At 40.0% G+C, this 19858-nt stretch overlaps 1 protein-coding gene across 1 annotated transcript in view; it reads right to left on the bottom strand.

Annotated features, from left to right (window-relative positions):
* Positions 1-19858, bottom strand: part of FBN1 (fibrillin 1) — a 249299-nt gene that overhangs the window by 49198 nt on the left and 180243 nt on the right. The window contains exons 32-42 of the mRNA XM_044279629.1: positions 17978-18103; positions 11460-11582; positions 8482-8604; positions 7067-7192; positions 6683-6805; positions 5344-5466; positions 4156-4320; positions 3182-3250; positions 2804-2929; positions 1553-1675; positions 628-786 (exon numbers count right to left, since the gene is read on the bottom strand). Coding sequence (XP_044135564.1) covers positions 628-786; positions 1553-1675; positions 2804-2929; positions 3182-3250; positions 4156-4320; positions 5344-5466; positions 6683-6805; positions 7067-7192; positions 8482-8604; positions 11460-11582; positions 17978-18103 — 1386 coding nt within the window. The remainder of the gene's footprint in view (positions 1-627; positions 787-1552; positions 1676-2803; positions 2930-3181; positions 3251-4155; positions 4321-5343; positions 5467-6682; positions 6806-7066; positions 7193-8481; positions 8605-11459; positions 11583-17977; positions 18104-19858) is intronic.

Below are 19858 nucleotides of genomic sequence, written 5' to 3'. Positions count from 1 at the left end.
ATGAAAACTTGCAGGTCGTAACACAACCCCTTTCCCTTTCACTAACTGCAATGTTTATTCGTGTTGCTGAGATCTTTGGGTGTGCAACATGTGTCATAGGCCAAAGTTGCCATCTACTGTAGCCCTAACCTAAATCTTTATAAGCTGCAACATCAGCCAAAGCAATTGGGGAGCAGGTTGCATCCTGTGGAGAATGAAATTTATGCTTTTCTATTAGATGCAAGTGGAGCATAAAATTTTATACTAGTATCCTTTAGTGCTTTTTACCATTGTGACTATAATGACATTAAATGTTGTAGTGTGTCATTTACACTAAATCTGCTATAAAAAACACTATGATGTTTTTTAGTTTTTTTCCACTTCCTTGAAGAATGGCATGTAATTCCATAGTAGGTTACTGTATCTAGTACCAAGTCAAGGAGACAACTGAGACATTCCAAAAGACAAGCCTGGTTGGGGTTTGTGAATCTGGGGGCCCCATTCATTACCAGAACAGGGCTACATCCCTCCATAAAGTATCTAAACTTTATATCCTGTTCAACTAGTGTTCAACTATAGTTGAATTAATGCAATGATATCAACAACAAATTAAATACCAAGATGGTTATGTTCTTATGATGCACTCACCAGTACTTGGCAATGGACATTCCTCACAGGGTCTGTTCCATGCACGTCCAATATTATAAGAACAGCAACACATCTTTTTCGTCATGTTGTAAAGCAACTCTCCGTCACAAGTTTGATTATCGACATTAAAGTTTCTAAAGCATAGACTTCTTCTCATGTCTGTAAATGAAAGATACAACAGGTCATATGAGTAGACAGGAATAGTATACTGACTGCCCGCTAATTTATGTAAAAAAAAAAGAATAAAATAATAATGTCAAAAGAATCAAATAGTTTCATGGAAGATAATATAAAATCGAACTTGCACTTTTACTATTTGAAATGTAATAAAACAAACTAGCTAGAAGCCACATAAATCAGCTGCTTGTACCGTATATTTTATAGCCTAGAAGGTGCGAATCTTTAATGCTGGATAACAACGTTAAGCCGGACTTTGTGATTTGACATATTTTTTGGATGTACTTTTACAACTGTTTATAGATCTGGCAAACCACAGACTGTTATTTCAACGGTCAGTGAAAGCTAATATAAATTAAGTCATCTGTAGCTTAACAGGAGGGTGAAGGGGTTCATGTGGGGAGAATTTCTATAAAGCAAGGCTTCCAAACAAAAAAAACGCAATGGTCCACATACAAAATAAAAAGGAGCAAAGCAAAAAAGAGTATGCACATATAAATATTAGCATGCACTTCTTATACAATGAAAGTCAAAGGGCAGGTATATTCAGTTTTATGGCATACAGTTTTTTTGTTCCATAGACCTCAACTGTGTTTAAAAACATACAATAAACATAGCCATAGTGTTTCTCAATGCTACATCTGACATCACTAACTAATAAAATAAAAAATAAAAATATATATATACCGGTATATATTATATCAGTACATGGATTATAAAAGAAAGGATATTTAAAGCCACAGCTTACCCATACAGTTGTTTCCTCCATTGATCGGCATGAAGTCAGGTGGGCATATACAGGTATAGTTTCCAACAGTGTTGTAGCATGTTCCAGGTCCACATATTCCAGGCTGTTCACATTCATTGATATCTTAAATGCAATTATAAAACTATATGTATTAGATATGTTGCAACGTAAAAAGTGTTAATAAATAAAAGTAAAAATACGTTAATAATTAATCGTGACACAAAGGTGATAGTACCCTAAATAAAGAGGTTACAAGGTGACTTAGGCAAACACTATGCATTTTAGAAAATGTATCTACAGCTAGACAGATAGGATAAGTGGGCTGTACTCAACATCCCACAGACCTATCTGCTGTGGATGAGCTTTTAAAGCTATAGTATGCATATTCTAGGCAGAGCCACTGCCAGGAGCCCAGGCCAAACATAAAAAAAAGGACCACGGGTGCCGACTGATCCTCACAGATGCATTTATAGTAACCTCTATCCCTAAGTATGTTATTGCATTGCCCGTACAATAAATGGGGCCACCCGCATCTCCCTCCCTCAACTAAACTTGTATTAATGTTTTGTGACCTGCATAACCCTATGAAGAGGGGACGAGGTGAGGAGAATAATGAGGAGACTGGAGTTCATTCAGACCGAAGCGGCAGGAGTGGGACAACCATTTTGGTGACTGGGACCAGACTTAAAAAAAAGAGAGCCAGTATCTGTGGCCATCAGCAGCTTTTGCAGACAGTGACAAGATACTGTAAGTAATTTTGTGTCAGTACTATGTAGGATAGACTGTAGGACAGCTTCAGTGGATATACTGCATTATATTTTCCCTCCTTTGAGCCTACAACCATGTTTAACCCCTTCCCCCTACAGAGCCCAAGCCAAATGTGATATGGTAGCAGGAGAAGAATAGTTTTTTTTTCCTCCTTGTCCATGTTCTGCCCTCCCTCTTAACCCCCCAACAGTAACATTAACGTTGGAAACCCCCCACCAAAATGTATTAAATAACAAAATTTGAATATAATAATATAATTCGATTTTGAGTTAGGTTCAGCATCTGAATAATTTTGGGGTTTGGCCGGAGGTCTGAATTAATTTTGGCATCTGGTCTATCGGCTATGCAGGTGGAGACTTCATCCAGACATGCTGCTGCTGAGGGATCTTAGACATTGCATGTGAGAGGAGGAGCAGCCAGCCCAGAAATTCCTGATAGCGGGCACAATTCTAGGAATCTTGAGCGGGAATGTACATGACTTACCATCACAAACTCGTGTCTCTTCATTAAGGAAGAAGCCAGTTGGACAATGACACTGGAAACTGCCAAAGGTATTGACGCACTTTCCTCCTTGACATAGACCGGGTAACTCCAGACATTCATCGATATCTTGAAAAATGTAAAGAAATCATGCAAAAGTTTTCATTTTCTGCATTACAGATTTTTCAAGCACCAGAAATGCAATCAAAGCCCAATTTGACATCTTTCAAAGAGCCAGAAATCGGAGCAAATAAAGTTGGGTTCTGACTGAATGTGTGATTTTGCATATTGTTTGAGAATGACCTGCTTGAATGATATTATAATATTTAATTGAGGGTATGGGTGTTGGTTTCCAAAGACAGAAATTAAATAAAAATGTACCTTCTAAAATAACAGTAATTGGATTTGGTCTGAAACCTTCTCCTCCAGGACACAATACTTTATAATCACCTGAAAAATAAAGTTAGTATTATTTCTCTATTATAAGCAGGTTTCAATATAGAATTGTATTTACTGGATAATGAAATGCTTGTGTTAACAGATCTGCAGTATGACTTGTATGTCACTAAAGGCCCCTTTACAGAGGAATGCTTCCTCGTCAGTGAAGAAGACCGCTGCATTTACATGCAGCAATCTCCTCCACAGTATGGGGAGGAGAGATAGCTAATGCCCTCAGTGGTCCGCATACAGACTCGTTGCTGGCAAACAACAATTTAGGTGACCACAAGAATTTTGCGATTATCCAATGAACAAGCATCTGTGGCACCTTTATACCACCAGATAATCTATAATGAGAGTTCCTATGAATGCTCATTAGTGATTATCTGGTGGATTCTCGACTAGTTTAAAGGGCCTTTAACACAAGGGCCACAAAGCCCTTGAGCTGGGTTCTAATGCATTCTTGACCTCCAGTTGAGTATTGTAAAAGTCAATATCATCCTAAGTTGCTTTAAATCTTATTCAGTATGAATGTGGATAGAAAAGAATGAGATATCACTGTTCTGAATACTCAGGAACAAAGTCCATTTACAAAGAGTCATATTTTGAAGAGCAGGGAATACTTTCATAAAGGGGCAAAAGCATAAAGCAAGTGTTTGCTTTACCCTGTGCCCTATAATGTCCAATGAACCAGATACAAATATTTTTGTAACTTAATTTTTTTACATTATTGGGCATAAAGAATTGCATTGGTTATGTTTAAGCCATAAAATCTAGTCTTGAAAATCACAATAGTTTTGGTAAGGAAAATTGAACATGTCAAGCTATTGGTGATACATGGATTACTAAGCAGGTGTGAACCCAACTTACAAGGGGTTGAAACAAAAAGACCATATATTTCATAGCTTGGTACTTACTGGAGTTTACAGGTGGGCAGTGTTCACATGGAGTTCCCCAGGCTTTGCCACGTGAGCAACAACATGAGGCCTTAGAGATGCTAACACCAATCTCATTACTGCAGGCCAGGTCTCCATTATCTCCTCGTGGTTTCACTTCTAGGTAACAACTGCCAGACCGCGTATCTGTACAATAAGAAAAATGTCGTTACATGTGCTGGATAAGTATTTTTATGTATGGTACAAGTGAAATTATAATGCTTTGAATATAGATGGCTTCATTGCCATTACTAAGATTCTACCAATTCAGCCTCCATAAAGCAATGTACTCTATATATCTAAAACTATTCGTTTTTAAAAGCAATGGACACCTTTAAATGCATGTTTGTATTATCGCATTATACTAATTTTAGGCTAAAATACATTTTTACAATTTGTCATTATAGAAACCTTTTAGACCAAAACAAATGTAATGCATGTAATGCAATGAAAAAAATCATTTATTGGTGTCCATAGCCTTGAACAAAATCTACGATGCACATTATGCAGAGGGAGTGAACATTGTACTACATATCCAGAACCCCCTTTTACTAAATGAGGAGGGAAAACAGAACAGCATTCAATACTGGGTCAGGCTGCCTCAGTGAAGGTCCAGGTTCTGACACACTAATGTGCCCCCAAACTGCAGCAGAAAACAATCTAATCTCAAGCTAGTTTGGAAAGCCAATAATTTGCTGCTAAGGGACAATGTCTACAGAATTAATCAGAAATAACCTGAATATATTAAATAATATGAATATTGTGGAGTACAACAACGCTATAGTTTAAGATGCAGATGCATGTGTTCTGTATAATTTGATGGTGAGGCCTCAGAATCATGACCTCTGGTATACCTGAGGTACCCTAGCTCACAATAACTTTATGAGACCATGCTTCTTCTGCAGAACGCTGATCTGAACATCTCAACATCAGTGTGCAGCAGTGATTCAGCTCTGAGTTTCATTAAAAGAAAAATGACAGGTAAAGGCATGGCGAATGGCTGGTATTCTATGCCTAAAAATTCATCCACAGAATACTGATGCTGTTTAATAATATGTTAGAATAGTGGATAAGTGTTGAGTAAATCATTTTACTAAAGCTGGGACAGCTACCTCGAACAGGATTAACTAGTATAGAGCAAGGACTAATACATTTATTAAAAAGCCATACCAACACATCCAACTCGAGTTGGGTTAAGCTGGAAATCTGGGGGGCATTCACAGTTGTAACTGCCTGGAGTATTCTCACATGTTCCGCTTATACAGGCTGTTGGATCAGCACATTCATCCACATCTAAAATGAAAAGCAGAATAATGTATAGCATCAGTGAAACTTGCTTAGAATGTAACCAGGTTAATACATTTAGCCATCTGATGTTCACCACTTTAATAAACTTTCGATATTCAAATTCTGTCCAAAAGAGACTTCAATTGAAAATTCGATTTGCCGCGAAGCCAAATATCCTTGTGCTTTGTGGTAACAAATCAATTTTCCCTGGAATGGGGGGGGGAATAATACTCACCTCATCCCTTTGCATGCCAAGAGGCTGCCGTAGCCTTCCTGATTAAGAAATCCCATGCAAAATCTCGTGCTGTGATGTATGATGTCACCACGCTGCACGGTGTCTTCAATCAAGATGGCCGCGGCGATCAAGTGGATAAGGTGAGTGAATCCCCACCGGATTAACCTCTGAAAGCCCACAATGCTCAGCTCAGATGCCGCGATTAGCGATGCATGTGGTATCTGAGGGGATCAATGACGCCATTGCCTGTCATTTGGCCCGCTAATTACAAAGAAATCCACTTTGTAGAAAATCAACCGGCAAAAAGCTAATTTCTTTGTGAAATTTGGCAAAGGAGAATTTGGATGATGGTTGAACAGCAGTTGAACAAAAAACATCTGGTGAACGTTCGTCTCACAGACACAGCCATACACATTTTAGTCCATATTGGCCGTTACAGTTGTCCATACATGTTCAATGAAACCAAGCGATAGATGAAAGATCTTTTGGGGAACAATCTTTCTTTAAAGGAAGGATCTTTCGTCTGGCTGTCGGACGTAAATATTAACGACAGCCGACTTCTTTTCAGACGATAATGGTCTATCATCGGTCGGCTAATATGATTGTTTATTGTTACATTTCATGTCCGTTTTAATCAACTTTAGACTAATGTGTATGGGCACCTTTAGGTTTTCTATGTTGTAAGGGCTTTTATGTGGCATCAAGGGCAACACAAGGATTAGAGTTTGTGCTGCTGACAACATGCAAACTGAATGGCGGAGTGCAACAGTTCATCATGCCGATCATTAGTCACTCATTCATTCCGCATCAAGCCATTTACATCTTCTGTTGGCGCTCACTTGGGGATGACACTGCCTTGTGTAAAAGTACCATTGCAGCTCATTGCTGACATTTCATAAATTTACATTTTTTTTCTTAGACAGATGAAGCAAAATAATATTTTGTACATTTTATATGACAGTGAAGGAAAAGCCACGAAGAGCTTACCTGTGCAGTTGCCGCCACTTTTGTCCAATTCATATCCAGTATCACAGTCACACCTGAAGAGACCCGGAAGATTTTTGCAAGTTCCAAAAACACAGATGTTTGGAAGAGCGCATTCATCGATATCTACAAATAATTTAAGAATATTCTCTTTAATATATAGAAGCAAAATAGTTCTAAATTTCGTAGAGAAATAGTCCAGCTAATGGGGACAGATTTCACAAGGAGCCTACAGATGTTTTCTGGAGGTAACCACAGCATTGTAGTTTTTAACATTGACAAGTAAAACTATAATACAATAGTCAGGACTTCTTGGGATATGACATTTTATCCTTAGAAGACATTCCTGATTTCTTTGCTCCCTGCAAAATCTTTAGCACTTCCTACCTTCACATGTTTTCCCATCAACACTTGGTAAGAATCCCATGTCGCAGTCACAACGATATCCTCCGGGAGTATTAAGGCACTGACCATTTCCACATAGATTCAAGTTGTCTGTACATTCATCAATATCTGTTCAAAAAAGCAGACAGTTTTATTTAACATTAAGGGGGAAATTTATCATACCCTTTGTGTCAATATTCTGGTGTCAAAAAGATGCAAAAATATGTTTCCACTTTTTGAGTTTTTACACCCACTGGACGGGGCTTATCAGGAGGGGCATAGCCTCCATGGCCCAACAGGTTAACTATAATTTACACAAAATAAAATGGTGTCAATTATAGAGCAAATCCACACAGGCTCATAGCTGATATAGAGTTGTTTTTCAGGTGCATGGACTGCTAAAAGATGTGCCAAATGTATTAAGGGGCCTGTGCCTCTTCCTACATTTGGCCAATCTCAGTCCAGCATACTTCTTGTTAAGACTGGCATAGGAAACACTAGTCGTAAGTAGGTTGTCCGCTTTATTTATATTGATGACCTATCCTCAGGATAGGTCATTAATATCAGATCGGTGGGAGTCCAACACCTGGCACCCCCACCTATCAGTTGTTTGAAGAGAAGGCCTTCTCTTTATTGTTTATGATCTAATCACACCTGCTGTGGCCTTCTCTTCAAACAGCTAATCGGTGGAGGTTCCGGCATCTGATATTGATTATCTATCCTGAGCATAGGTCATCAATATAAATAATGTGGACAACCACTTTAATAAATTCCCTCTTTCACTTCTTGGCACATCTTACAATTTACAGTGGGGCAGATTTACTAATGCTGTAGCTGATATGCTCTTAGACAGGCTGCATAGACCTGTACCCGATTTATCACAGTGGGTCACACTGGATAATAAATCTGGTACAGGGATAGATACTTTTATCTACCTTTATACCAGCTATTAGTTGGCTTCGTTGGAGACCGAATTTTATGCCAGAATTGTGGTTCAATTTTGATGCAAAATAGTGCATCTTAGGTCACACGCTTTCCTCATTCCTCTTTTACCCTGCCGGGTTAGGCACAGATAATGTGCAAAAATCTAGGTGTACTCACATTAGGAAATGTGGTCCAACATGTTACTAAAGCTAAAATCTCTTTCCCTGTTGTTGAAGTTATAAAGCTCCATTCTAAACAAGGATGACCTATTCATTGGCACTAACTCTGCACAATCCGTCTACCAGACCAAATTTGTATGAAAATTGCAACCACCATAAAAAATAAAGAAGTCAATAAGAGTATGATTATTTTTAAGTGGTTTGTCTGATGTCAGGTTCTTTCCTACCTCTCAACAGAAAATATATAAAGTCTACTGGTTCCAAACTAAAGTTCAGTTTATCAGTAATGACATAAACTGAACCTCACAGACTCACCTTTGCATTCAAACCCATCTCCTGAATAACCTTCCTTGCACAGACATCGGTATGATCCCATGGTGTTCTTGCAGATTGCATCTTGATTACACCGATGAGTTCCATTTGAACATTCATCAAGATCTGGAAAAAAAAAGGCAAATTAATTTCCTATTCTGCTTTAAGCAAGCAATTCAAATCCTAATGGTAATATCTGCAGCAGATTGGGAGTATCTGCAGCCATGAAAACCGCCCTACTTCGGGCATTGCAGGTCCTCCACTGCTTTAAATTTTTGTATTGCAAAGGTTGAATGCCATGGGTAAAACCAGCAGCATACATTTACATGCAGTGGATTGAAAACCCACAGAGTAAGTCAGTTCACACTGTGGGTTTGTTCCATAGTGCATAGATGAGATTTCTTAAAGTCTCATACAGTTTGCTGGTACTATACTATGCCACATACAAATCCATGGCAGCAAATCCACAGGGCTTGCACCATGTGTGGACATACCATAAAGGTGCCCATACACCTTCAATAGCTGTTGGCTGAATTACATTATACTATCTCTCCCTGCTCCCTCCTAGCTCCCCAATATGCATACATGCTTGGTTCGGCTGAGCCTGTATGTGTTTTAAATAGGGCATGGAGGAGAAAACCACTGCCAGACACCTCTGACTTATCTCTCAAGAGGACAAAAGCTTGGGATGAAAAAAATCAATTCACCAAAACCTTCTCTCCCCCAATATCATCTGTCAGGGAGAGTCAGGAGCTTCCCATACAAATTAGACTGTAGGTCATTCCCACCAAAAATGGCAGGTGTGGCCGACAATACAGTAATGTATATGGGGATTTTAAAGAGGACCACCAGAAAATGCAGTGCAATCTGCAGGCAGCATCTTATAGAGCAGAAGGAGCTGAGCAGATTAATATATAGTTTTGTGGGGAAAGATTCAGTAAAATGTGGAATTTATACATTTCTAATCCTGCTCTTTCTGACTTCAGTTGTACACAGGGGAGGTGTTATCAGTGATTTATAGCACTCTCTGTGTAAGTGTGTATACAGAGATAGCTGTCAGTCACTGATAGTTGTACACAGGGGAGGTGTTATCTGTGATTGATAGCATTCTCTGTGTAAGTGTGTATACAGAGATAGCTGTCAGTCACTGGTAGTTGTACACAGGGGAGGTGTTATCAGTGATTTATAGCACTCTCTGTGTAAGTGTGTATACAGAGATAGCTGTCAGTCACTGATAGTTGTAGACAGGGGAGGTGTTATCAGTGAATGATAGCATTCTCTGTGAAAGTGTGTCTACATAGATAGCTGTCAGTCACTGATAGTTATACACAGGAAATGAGTTATCAGTGATTAATAGCATTCTCTGTATAAGTGTGTATACATATTTAGGTGTACAAGGAGGTGGTTCAGAAAAAACTGAGACATAAATCTATAAATTACAAGTTTTACTGAATCTTTTCCTATAAAACAAAATATAAATTTACTCAGCTCCTCCTAGTCTATAACATGCTGCCTGCAGATTGCACTGCATTTTGTGATAATGCTACCATTATACAATTTTCTAACATAGAATTACACACTATTTGTGTGGCTATACAACACAATGGGCCATATTTAACTGTGTATTCCTATTTAATATTTTATTCCCATCTTGCGGGTATGTCAGAAATGCTCAAAATCCACATTGAGGATTTTGCCTCAAGTCCAAATAGAAATTTGCAACAACACCACAGCAAATTGTTACATGCAGATTTGTCATTGATTTTTTCTGCATTTTAGACACAGAGTTCATCCTATGCACTGCAAAGGGTGGAATCCACTGGGTGAATTGGGAACAAGTTTTGCTAAAATCCCGTTCTCTTTGTTGGTAAATATGCTGTGGATTTTCCAGTCATAAATCCATGGCAGAAAATCCTCAGTGTATCCATGATGTGTGAATTTCCAAGGAAAGACACATATCACCTAAAATCCATCTTTTAAATACAAAACACATCTAAAGAAACATCTGAATTTGCTTTTACTATGCTCATTTCCTTTAGCGCTATTGTTTCTCATGATACAAGCAAAACTGAAATACTATATATAAAGAATTACCATAGATGAGTATCCAAAGATCACTAATTTCCCTCTTCTTCCCTATGACTGGCAGCAGCAGAACAAGCCTTAGGCTACATGCACATGCGTGCCGTTTTTTGCGGTCCGCAATTTGCGGAATGGAACGGGCGGCCATTGATATAACTGCCTATTCTTGTCCGTTTTGCGGAGTGCTGTCCGCATCTTTTGCGGCCCCATTGAAGTGAATGGGTCCGCATCCGAGCCGCCAAAACGGCGGCTCGGATGCGGACCCAAACAACGGCCATGTGCATGAGGCCTTAGGGTGTCCTTACCTGCGGAAAATTTTGTTACAGAAATTTGTGCAACTGAAAATCCATTCTATTCATTTGAATGCGGTTGTTTTGCTGGCAAATACATGGATTTCCGCAATCCCTATTCAGATGAATGGAACTGATTTTCAGTGGCAGGAATTTCTGCAACAAAATCTGCCGCATATGAAGACACTCTGTCTGCAATAGGAGACAGAAGCTGCAGATAATTCCACAGACTGACAGACTGTTTGCTTTTAACATTCACTTCTACATTTAGGCTAGGCTGCACATAGCAGAATAGCATGCAGAAAATCCATAGTGTTTACGGTGCAAGCAAAGTGGATGAGAAATCTCATCTACACACTGTGGAGAATATCCGCATGGATTGTAAATCCACAGCATGTCAATTTATGCAGCGGATATCTGCTGTGGATTTCACCTTTTGCAATGCAGAGGGTTATATGTGCGGCACCTGCTTTATATGGCCATAGTTTAATAGATAAATAGTAGTGACTGATTATTGTATAGATATCAGACAGTCCAGGTCATATGCCAATAAACCTGCTACCAGTACAGCAGAATATTACAGCACGTGCTATGGAGAATGCACCGCACCTGTGCACTTGATGCCGTTTCCTACCCATCCAGGGTTGCAGCTACATTTAAAGCTTCCAGGGAGGTTTGTGCACATGGCATGCCTGTCACAGTTGTGGGCGCCAATTTCACATTCATTGACATCTGGTAAAAAAAAAAGGAAACAGAAAAATGTTGAAATGAGACAAATAAAAAGTAGAATCCTCAATTTATAAATGTATTTTCTTAGTTTAGCCTTGATTTCTCTTTGTGAATTCTGTTTAATGTTTGATCAGATGACGTTACATTACAGTCAGTCCTGGATATTACATTAGGATCTCACAAAGTCTAACAGACATTTTAAAATATGACACATGGTATTCAGCCCCACTAAGCAGTAAAAGAGAAAAGGTCTATTACCGAAGTGACTGCCGATATGGTTTTTATCCTAGTGTTAAAGGGGTTTACTCTGCAAATCTTGAATATACGGTATATTGTGTAAATTTTGTGTGGGTTTTCAATATCTCTTCATGTAGTCATTGCGGTGAGAATGCTGATTGTGTACTAACAGAGGATGAAGACCAGTCCCGGTCATCTGCTGATCATACAGGTACATGGCCCATTACAGTAAAATTAGACAATATCATTAGTGCTTTAGTGGTGTGGTGGTCCTAGAGAAACGCTCCATGTAATGGCTGCATTTATGGACTCATCAGACCTGAGCTCACTGCATTTTAGTGAACTATGATGCTGTGAGCTCCAGCCTGACGGCGGGTCTGCTGTCCTGCATCATATGAGCACCAGACAGCAGACCAGATGGATGGAACTCGCAGCATAGATCACAATGATGGAGTGAGTTTGGGTCAGATGAGCAGTGGTCGGTCTGGAAATGGAGCCCTCACATGGACCATTTTCCAGGACCACTGACACCCACATAAAAGCAACCTGACAGAGGAAACCTGATGGTGTATGGGATGTAAAGCACTGGTTGTACCACCCAACAGGTAGCTCTTGCCATTAGGTATATCAAATGCTGTACCTGATATGAGACCATTGACAGATTTAGATATGGTTTTACTAAACATTCAACTATTCAATGCTATATTCAACACTACTACAGTATGTATGTATATACATATACATATATATATATATATATTATAGCTTATAGCAACCATATTAGTTTCAAGCATTATTTTTTTTATTTTTGTGAAAAGAGAGGCATTTGTACATGGAAAGCTGTGTAGTCTATAGTCATCTACTACAGTGTTTCCCAACCAGTGTGCCCTCCAGCTGTTGCAAAACTACAACTCCCAGCATGCCCCGACAGCCAAAGGCTGTCCGGGCATGCTGAGAGTTGTAGTTTTGCAACAGCTGGAGGCACGCTGGTTGGGAAACACTGATCTACTAGTAAGTAGATAAAACACATACAAGTGTACACCAGGGCCGACTTCCACCTCTGGGCTTGTATGTGTTGCTTGCTCCCCCGATGTGCATTAAATGACAAGCTTGTGTGATAAACAAGTCATATCAGAGAGTTAATTAAAATCATTTCCAAAGCAACTCAGCATAGCTGCCCCTCGCTGATCCTTTGTACTCTCAGCTAGGATATCTCTTTTCCCACAGAGCCTGAACAGCTTGAGAAATTGATATTTTGCACATTGTCCTGCTTGTGGAATGTGGAACATGTCATATTTATGAAGACACAAGGAAGGAATTGCATGAAGATATATTAAGATCTTTGTAACAGTCTGGGGAGCTTGAGGAGATTCCTGCACTAGCTAAGAAAACAAACACTACACATATTCTGGCAAGTGTCCTTAAAGGAAACGAGACGCAATTTACTAATCTGCCAACTGCAGACTGCACAGAACACAGATTGTACCTGTGCAATGAATTCTCCAAGATCCTGGGTAAATCATACTTATCGGTAAGCTAAAATTCTAATATACCGTGTAAAGAATGTCATGGATGATGATAATAACTTCATGTATAATATTAACAGCAAATATATTAACAATACCTGCTGGAGATGTCAAGACCTTCAACAATCCATCCTATCTGGTGATGAGCGCCAACCCTACTTGTATATACTTTATATACTGTAATATTATTTCAGTCATTGATTATATATATTCAGATTTCTTGATTTAATTTAAAGTTCAATAAAAAGCCATTTGAAAGGAGAAGGACATCGTCCAAATAACCTTATTTGTTATATCATTACCCACAAATATTGAGGGTTGTGGTGATTTGCTCTGTGGTTAGGTCGAAACCATAATAGGATGTTTATTAGAATTGATCCAAAAACATTCTTCCCAGGGAAAATTTTATTCATGCAGACCTTGGCACCGTGAGTAGATTTCAGATTGATCTCTTGCCTAACTGTCAGTTACCCAAGTACAAACTCTCTGGGAACTATTTAGTTTAGGAAATGCAACTGTGCGTAAAGTTTGCAGTGAGGGAAAAGAAAAAGATGCTTTGCAAAATACAAAAACAGATTTCCCCCCAAAATCTGTAGAATTCAGATTCTACAATATCAAGTGATCACAACATTATAGGGGGCAGACCTAACATGACAATGTCTTCTTAAAAAGCTGCCTGCCGGGTGATCTGTTGACCACTACAAGTTCAGCTTCTGGAACCCCTGCTGGTCTGATGTTACAAGCTGCAGCCAGTATCACATTTCCCCTGCAGTGGCCGGAGATACTCAACATCTCTGAGGAGTCCCATGTCGGACAACCCCTTGAACTTTTAATTATGGCTTGGGCATTTGGATAATATATTTGTTAAATCAGTATAGGCATATCTACTAAATGTCAAAACTATTCACTGGGTCATTTTTAAAAATAAAATGAAGGCAATTAATATTATATTTAGTGCTAGGACAGACCCTTTAAAATGTGCACTGCTGTCTGGTGCACAGCTCTTGTGAAAACTGTCACTAGGTAGCAATGAAATTTCTCACCAACCAAGAGGATGGGATTAAATGATGGGATGGAAATGTCCTTATGATCCCCAGAAACCATACAAACCATCGTTCATCACTGGTTTGGAAAACTTGTTCCATATATGCAGGCCATGAGGATCCAGAGACTATGAAATTACATTTTGGCTATCTTGTGCCATTACTCTGCCCATGCCAACTGGAAATGAACTAGCCAAGAAGCCAGACAACTGGAAATGAACTAGCTAAGAAGCTTGACAAAAAGCTGTTTCTGCAGACAAAATTCGGCCTTTGGCGTTAACTTTACTAACAATGATTGGCTGAATTGGTAGAAATGACTAATGTGAATGTGTAAGTTCATATCTGTGGCAAGTAAATCCAGTAGTCTGTTCCGGCAGAGGGGCAGACTACCGGAGTTACTGTATCCGGCATAGATGGACATCTGTGTGGGGGGGGGGGGGAGTTCTGGCATAAATGCCGGACAAATACCACTGCCATGCTGGGTACAGAGTAGTCCGCCAGAACAGGTTACAGGAGCGCACAACGGAGATGTGAACAAAGCCTAAGGCTACTTTCACACTAGTATTTTAGTTTTCCGGTATTAAGATCCGTCATAGGGGCTCAATACAGGAAACAAAAAAGCTTCCATTTTGTCCCTATTCATTGTCAATGGGGACAAAACTGAACTGAACAGAACGGAATGCTCCAAAATGCTTTCCGTTCCGCTTAGTTGCGTTCTCATACCGGAGAGCAAACCGCAGCATGTTGTAGTCGTCTTTCCGTCCTGGGATGCAGAGCAAGACTTGCAAGCCAATGGGGACGGATCCGTTTTCACTTACACAATCTGCCACAATAGAAAACGGATCCGTTCCTCCATTGACTTTCAAAGGAGTTCATGACGGATCTGTCTTGGCTATGTTACAGATAATACAACCGGATCCGTTCATAATGCAGATGGTTGTATAATCAGTAACGAAAGCGTTTTTGCTGGACCCTGCTGGATCCAGTAAAAAAAGTTAGTGTGAAAGTAGCCTAAGAGCAGCTTTAGTAAAGATATCCAGAATGCAAAGAATAATATTCTTCTGGTGAATCTGCTGGGCAAGTGTGGGGGAACTCAACATTCCCTACAGCATAATTGGATATTATAAAATACTCCTGTGCCATTCTCTATATTAATATTATATATATATATATATATATATATATGTTTTGCTATACTAGGTAGCTAGTTATAACTAGTAATCTGTTGCTACGTTGATGCTTCAGTGAAAGGAACCATATTCCTCCTTTTGCTTCTTTAGATAACATGCTAATGAAGCCTGTAAATGGCGGTGAATTATTACATTGAAAACTAGCAATTTCTTAAGCTATATGGCTCCTTGTCGTATTTTATATTTTTCCCCAGGGATCTCATGTTCTCATTACTGCAAACACTTCATCTGTTACAGAGGTAACAGCAAAACTTTTTTCTGAACTCTCCTCCACTTAGAAGGAGAAAACAAATGTGTGTGGGATGGGAATGTGCGGCCTGATAAGTGGGTGGACGCTGAAACCCAGTGATGAGGAAAATAAAACATGTTTATTTGTGAACGTGGAAACAGTCCACAATGACAGGGGAGCCGAAATATTTAGGCTAAAACTAATGAAGCCCAAAGGATAGTGACTGCAGAGCTGTTGGAAAAATGTCTGACATATTCATATTTATGCAAAATCACCACATTGTATTCATTGCCTACTTCCAGTCGAAGCAGACAGTTGTTCTGGCTAACTTAAAGGGTCACTAACTTTTTATAAAGCTTTTGATATCTCCTAGAGACATATCAAAAGTTTTGATCGGTTGTGGTCAGAGTGCTGACACCTCCAATCCATAGAATGAGGGGAGAGGAGCGTTCATTCTCCTCACTGAAGACGGAATCGAGATGGGGCCATAGACTTCTATGGAGTCTGACTCGTGCAACAAGGAGAGAAAGTGCACTTCTCTGCCTTCATTCTAGAGATTGTGGGGGTCTCAGCACTCAGACCCCCACTGTTCTAAACTTTTAAAAAGTCTCTGTGACATAGCACAAGTTTTGGGTACAGTTAAAGACCCTTTAAAGGGGTTTTCCTGCCATAAAAATATACTATCTTACAACTACTAAGCGGTCATATGCTTCTGTGTCAGAACAGTATGGCTGGACCAGGCAGAAGAGATCGTTGGGGGACCAGGCAGCACAAGCACAGGACTGGGGAGGGATAGGTGACTATTGCTATAACTACGTATATGGCAATCTACTCAGCTCCTCCTGATCTAAAATATGCAGCCCGGGGTCCAGTTTGAAAGGTTCCCATCAAAGGAATTATCCAGCCCGTACTAAAATGTCACATCAGTAACACATACTATATACATACTGTCTGTTATGGAGATGCCCTTCCTGGTACCTAGCCTAAGACTGAAGTTAGACCAGAATGTTTGAGACAACAGAAGCATCACTCCAGCAACATTGTCACATGAGAAGCCAGCAACGTTCCCTCATCAAAAGGACTACTTCCCATTGATGTAAGATAAAAGTGCAGCATGGTGCATTTCTATCTGACAAGTAGTGTTTACAGATTGTGTAAAGCTCACCCTGCCTTAAAACCGGCTCAGTCGTAATATCATCCATAGATATTTGACTAAAATCATAGTTCTCTAGTTGGGAAACGTACGAGGAAGTGGGTACTTCACACTGTAAGTGTATGTTTCCTTACTATAAAAGGAACACTCCAGGCTAAACTGTGCAGGACACACAGATTCTATTCTTGGAGTTATGCACCACCCCCACCGGCCCTGCACTAGGCATAACACAGAGTATCGTTTTTGCCCAGATATTTTCTTTAAATCTATACATTTTCAGACATTTCTTAGATGGAATGAGGACAGCAAGTAGCAAGCAAAATTATCTGTAATGACTGGTGGCCAGCCAAACCAAAGTGATATATGATGGGCCTGTATTCATGTGGCTATCAAGTAGTCTTCAGATACATTTCAGATAGCCATCAGCCTAATCAGCTACCCCTCTAGACAATCCCCCATGAATTCTGAATAGGGAGAGTGCAGCAAGATGCCGCCAGACACCCCTGGAAGCAGCATAGCTTCCCTGAGAACAAAAGGATTAGGCACGTTGAAGTCCAACAGCCCGATCCTCCTTTCATTCCTCACATCTGCCATTGGGGGCATTTTTAGATCTCAAACTAATCTAAACTTTTGTATAGAAAACTGAAGTGACAGATTTCCCTTTAGATTCTTTCTAGGAAAAAATACTGAAAAAAAGCCTTTATGGGCTTTCATAGGAAAGGGAATGTATCCAGTAGGCTGCAACACCTCTACTTTTTGACTGTAATAATTACCATACATTGTGGTAAGGAATAGGCTGTGCCAATGGCACTTTCTATCACCTATGCTTCTTGCATATGCACCTTTCCAGTTTGATAACACTATCTTATTCCAATATAGGCCAAAGTGGGCTATACATGGCATGAAACCAACCTAGGTTAACACGACTGCTCCAGTACATGGCCAAAGGCTGAATACAGCACCACACGGGAACACGATGAAAGAAACCTTATCCTGCATTAACTGTAGACTGTGCATTACCTGTACATCCGGTTATTCCTTTCTTGCCAGAGTAACCAGGATTACAATGACAGATGAACGAGCCTTTGGTGTTCTCGCAGCTTCCACTTAGACAGATGTTCAAATGGAGTTCGCACTCATCAACATCTGAAACAAAATATATGCATCATGTACAATAAGAAGAATTTCATAGACAGTCAACATCTGCACACAGAATGGACTTCCAAGTGGATTAGATGACATCGCCGGGGGAATTCAAGCAAACCTGCTAATGATACAGCTCTGAGATCATTCTAGCTCTGCTTAACCATATGACAGCTGACCGGACCTACCAGTATTAAAACAATATTTATTACGTGAGTGATGAATAATGAGTGTAGGCTATCAAAGCATCATGTCCACAATATACACCTATATACTTCCTTGCCTCATTTATATGTAAAAGGAACAAATACGCTCCTGTTTTTGCACGCTACACTTCATATCCAACCATACATGAAAATCTAGCTATGCTGGTGTATCCTTACGTGTAGTACTGTTAGAAGTCTCTCTAGTGCGCCCAGCTGTCTGTGCTCCTGAATTCTCCTGACATAAATTTCTGGAACAGGAAGTAGGGGTCTAAAACCACAAATGGAAGTCACATAAGCAGTTGTGTTCACCTTGAGGATCCTCCAGTACTTCCCTGTTAGCTCTTCTTGGCAGTCAGTCGAAATCCTGTCATGTTCTTTATATATATACCTGACTGCCTCCTTCTCTTTCTGGGCTTCTCAGTTAGTTATGAAAAGAGAACTTCAGGGACCATTTATGAACTGATATGGGCAGATTTTGTTGCACGCCTTTTTCCAGCAAAATCTGCAACTTTTCTCCGGTCACGACAGATCAAGAAAAGGTGGCATGGAATGGGTGGGAAAGAGGACAGGCCCATCTCATTCATAATTTTCTACGGCAGTTTTTGGCATAGAAAATGGCTTAAATTTACGCCAAGAAGGGAGCTGGTGTATATTTAAATCTGTCGCACAGGCTGCTGGAGGAAGTGCCAAGTTATGTAGAGGCCTGCGCCTCCACATAACTTTGGCGCTTCCTTCAGCAACACAGACAGACTTAAGACCAACATGAAAAATGCCGATCTTAATACATGAGCACATATACATGCTTTCCTCTTTCAATCTCAGCTCTCCCTGGCTCATTTCTCTCATTCTCTCATAGTATCTTTATATGCTTTCCTCTTTCACTCTCTCATCCCTCTCACTATACATATACAGTACATGCTTGTCTCCTTCCCTCTCTCATGTCTCCCTGGCAGAGTCATAATAAGAGGATTCTCCATCATCGCTATCTTTCTACATACTTGATTTCATATTTGCTTGTAGTGTATGGAACATGATCTAGTATCTTGGATACATAAGACAGAACAAAGCTGTCACCTGAATTTATAGCATGTAAGGTAGGGGTGGACTGGTTATAGACCCTACAGTGATATATACTACTGGAGAAACATTATTAGCGGTCCAGGCAGCATGCTGAAGGTAGGGATGGCTTTGTGTTGTAGTGCACATCTCACCTTCTAGGCCTCTGCTCCATATACATATTAGAGACAACTGGAGGAGGAGGACAGAATGTAGCAGCTATTCATGGCCACCACAGAGACAAGCTTCTGGGGAGGTATTTTGTGCTGCACTGTGGTATTTGGCTCTGTGGTATTATGGACTATGCCAACTTGTATTGGCCCTATCTACTTGTGTTGTCCCACCTTCTGTCAATTTGGACCCAGCTACAACATTGGGGTCACTTTTAGGTTTTCTCCAGGGCCACTTTAAGTTCCCAGTCCACCCCTGCTGTAAGGTTCTAGGGCAGTAATGGCTAACCTACGACACACCAGCTGTGGTGAAACTACGACTCCCA

Source organism: Bufo gargarizans, chromosome 2 (genome assembly GCF_014858855.1).
Source record: "Bufo gargarizans isolate SCDJY-AF-19 chromosome 2, ASM1485885v1, whole genome shotgun sequence".
Classification (NCBI taxonomy): Eukaryota; Metazoa; Chordata; class Amphibia; order Anura; family Bufonidae; genus Bufo; species Bufo gargarizans.
The sequence above is the reverse complement of the archived record's forward strand: the minus strand, read 5'-3'. Positions and strand labels throughout refer to the sequence as shown.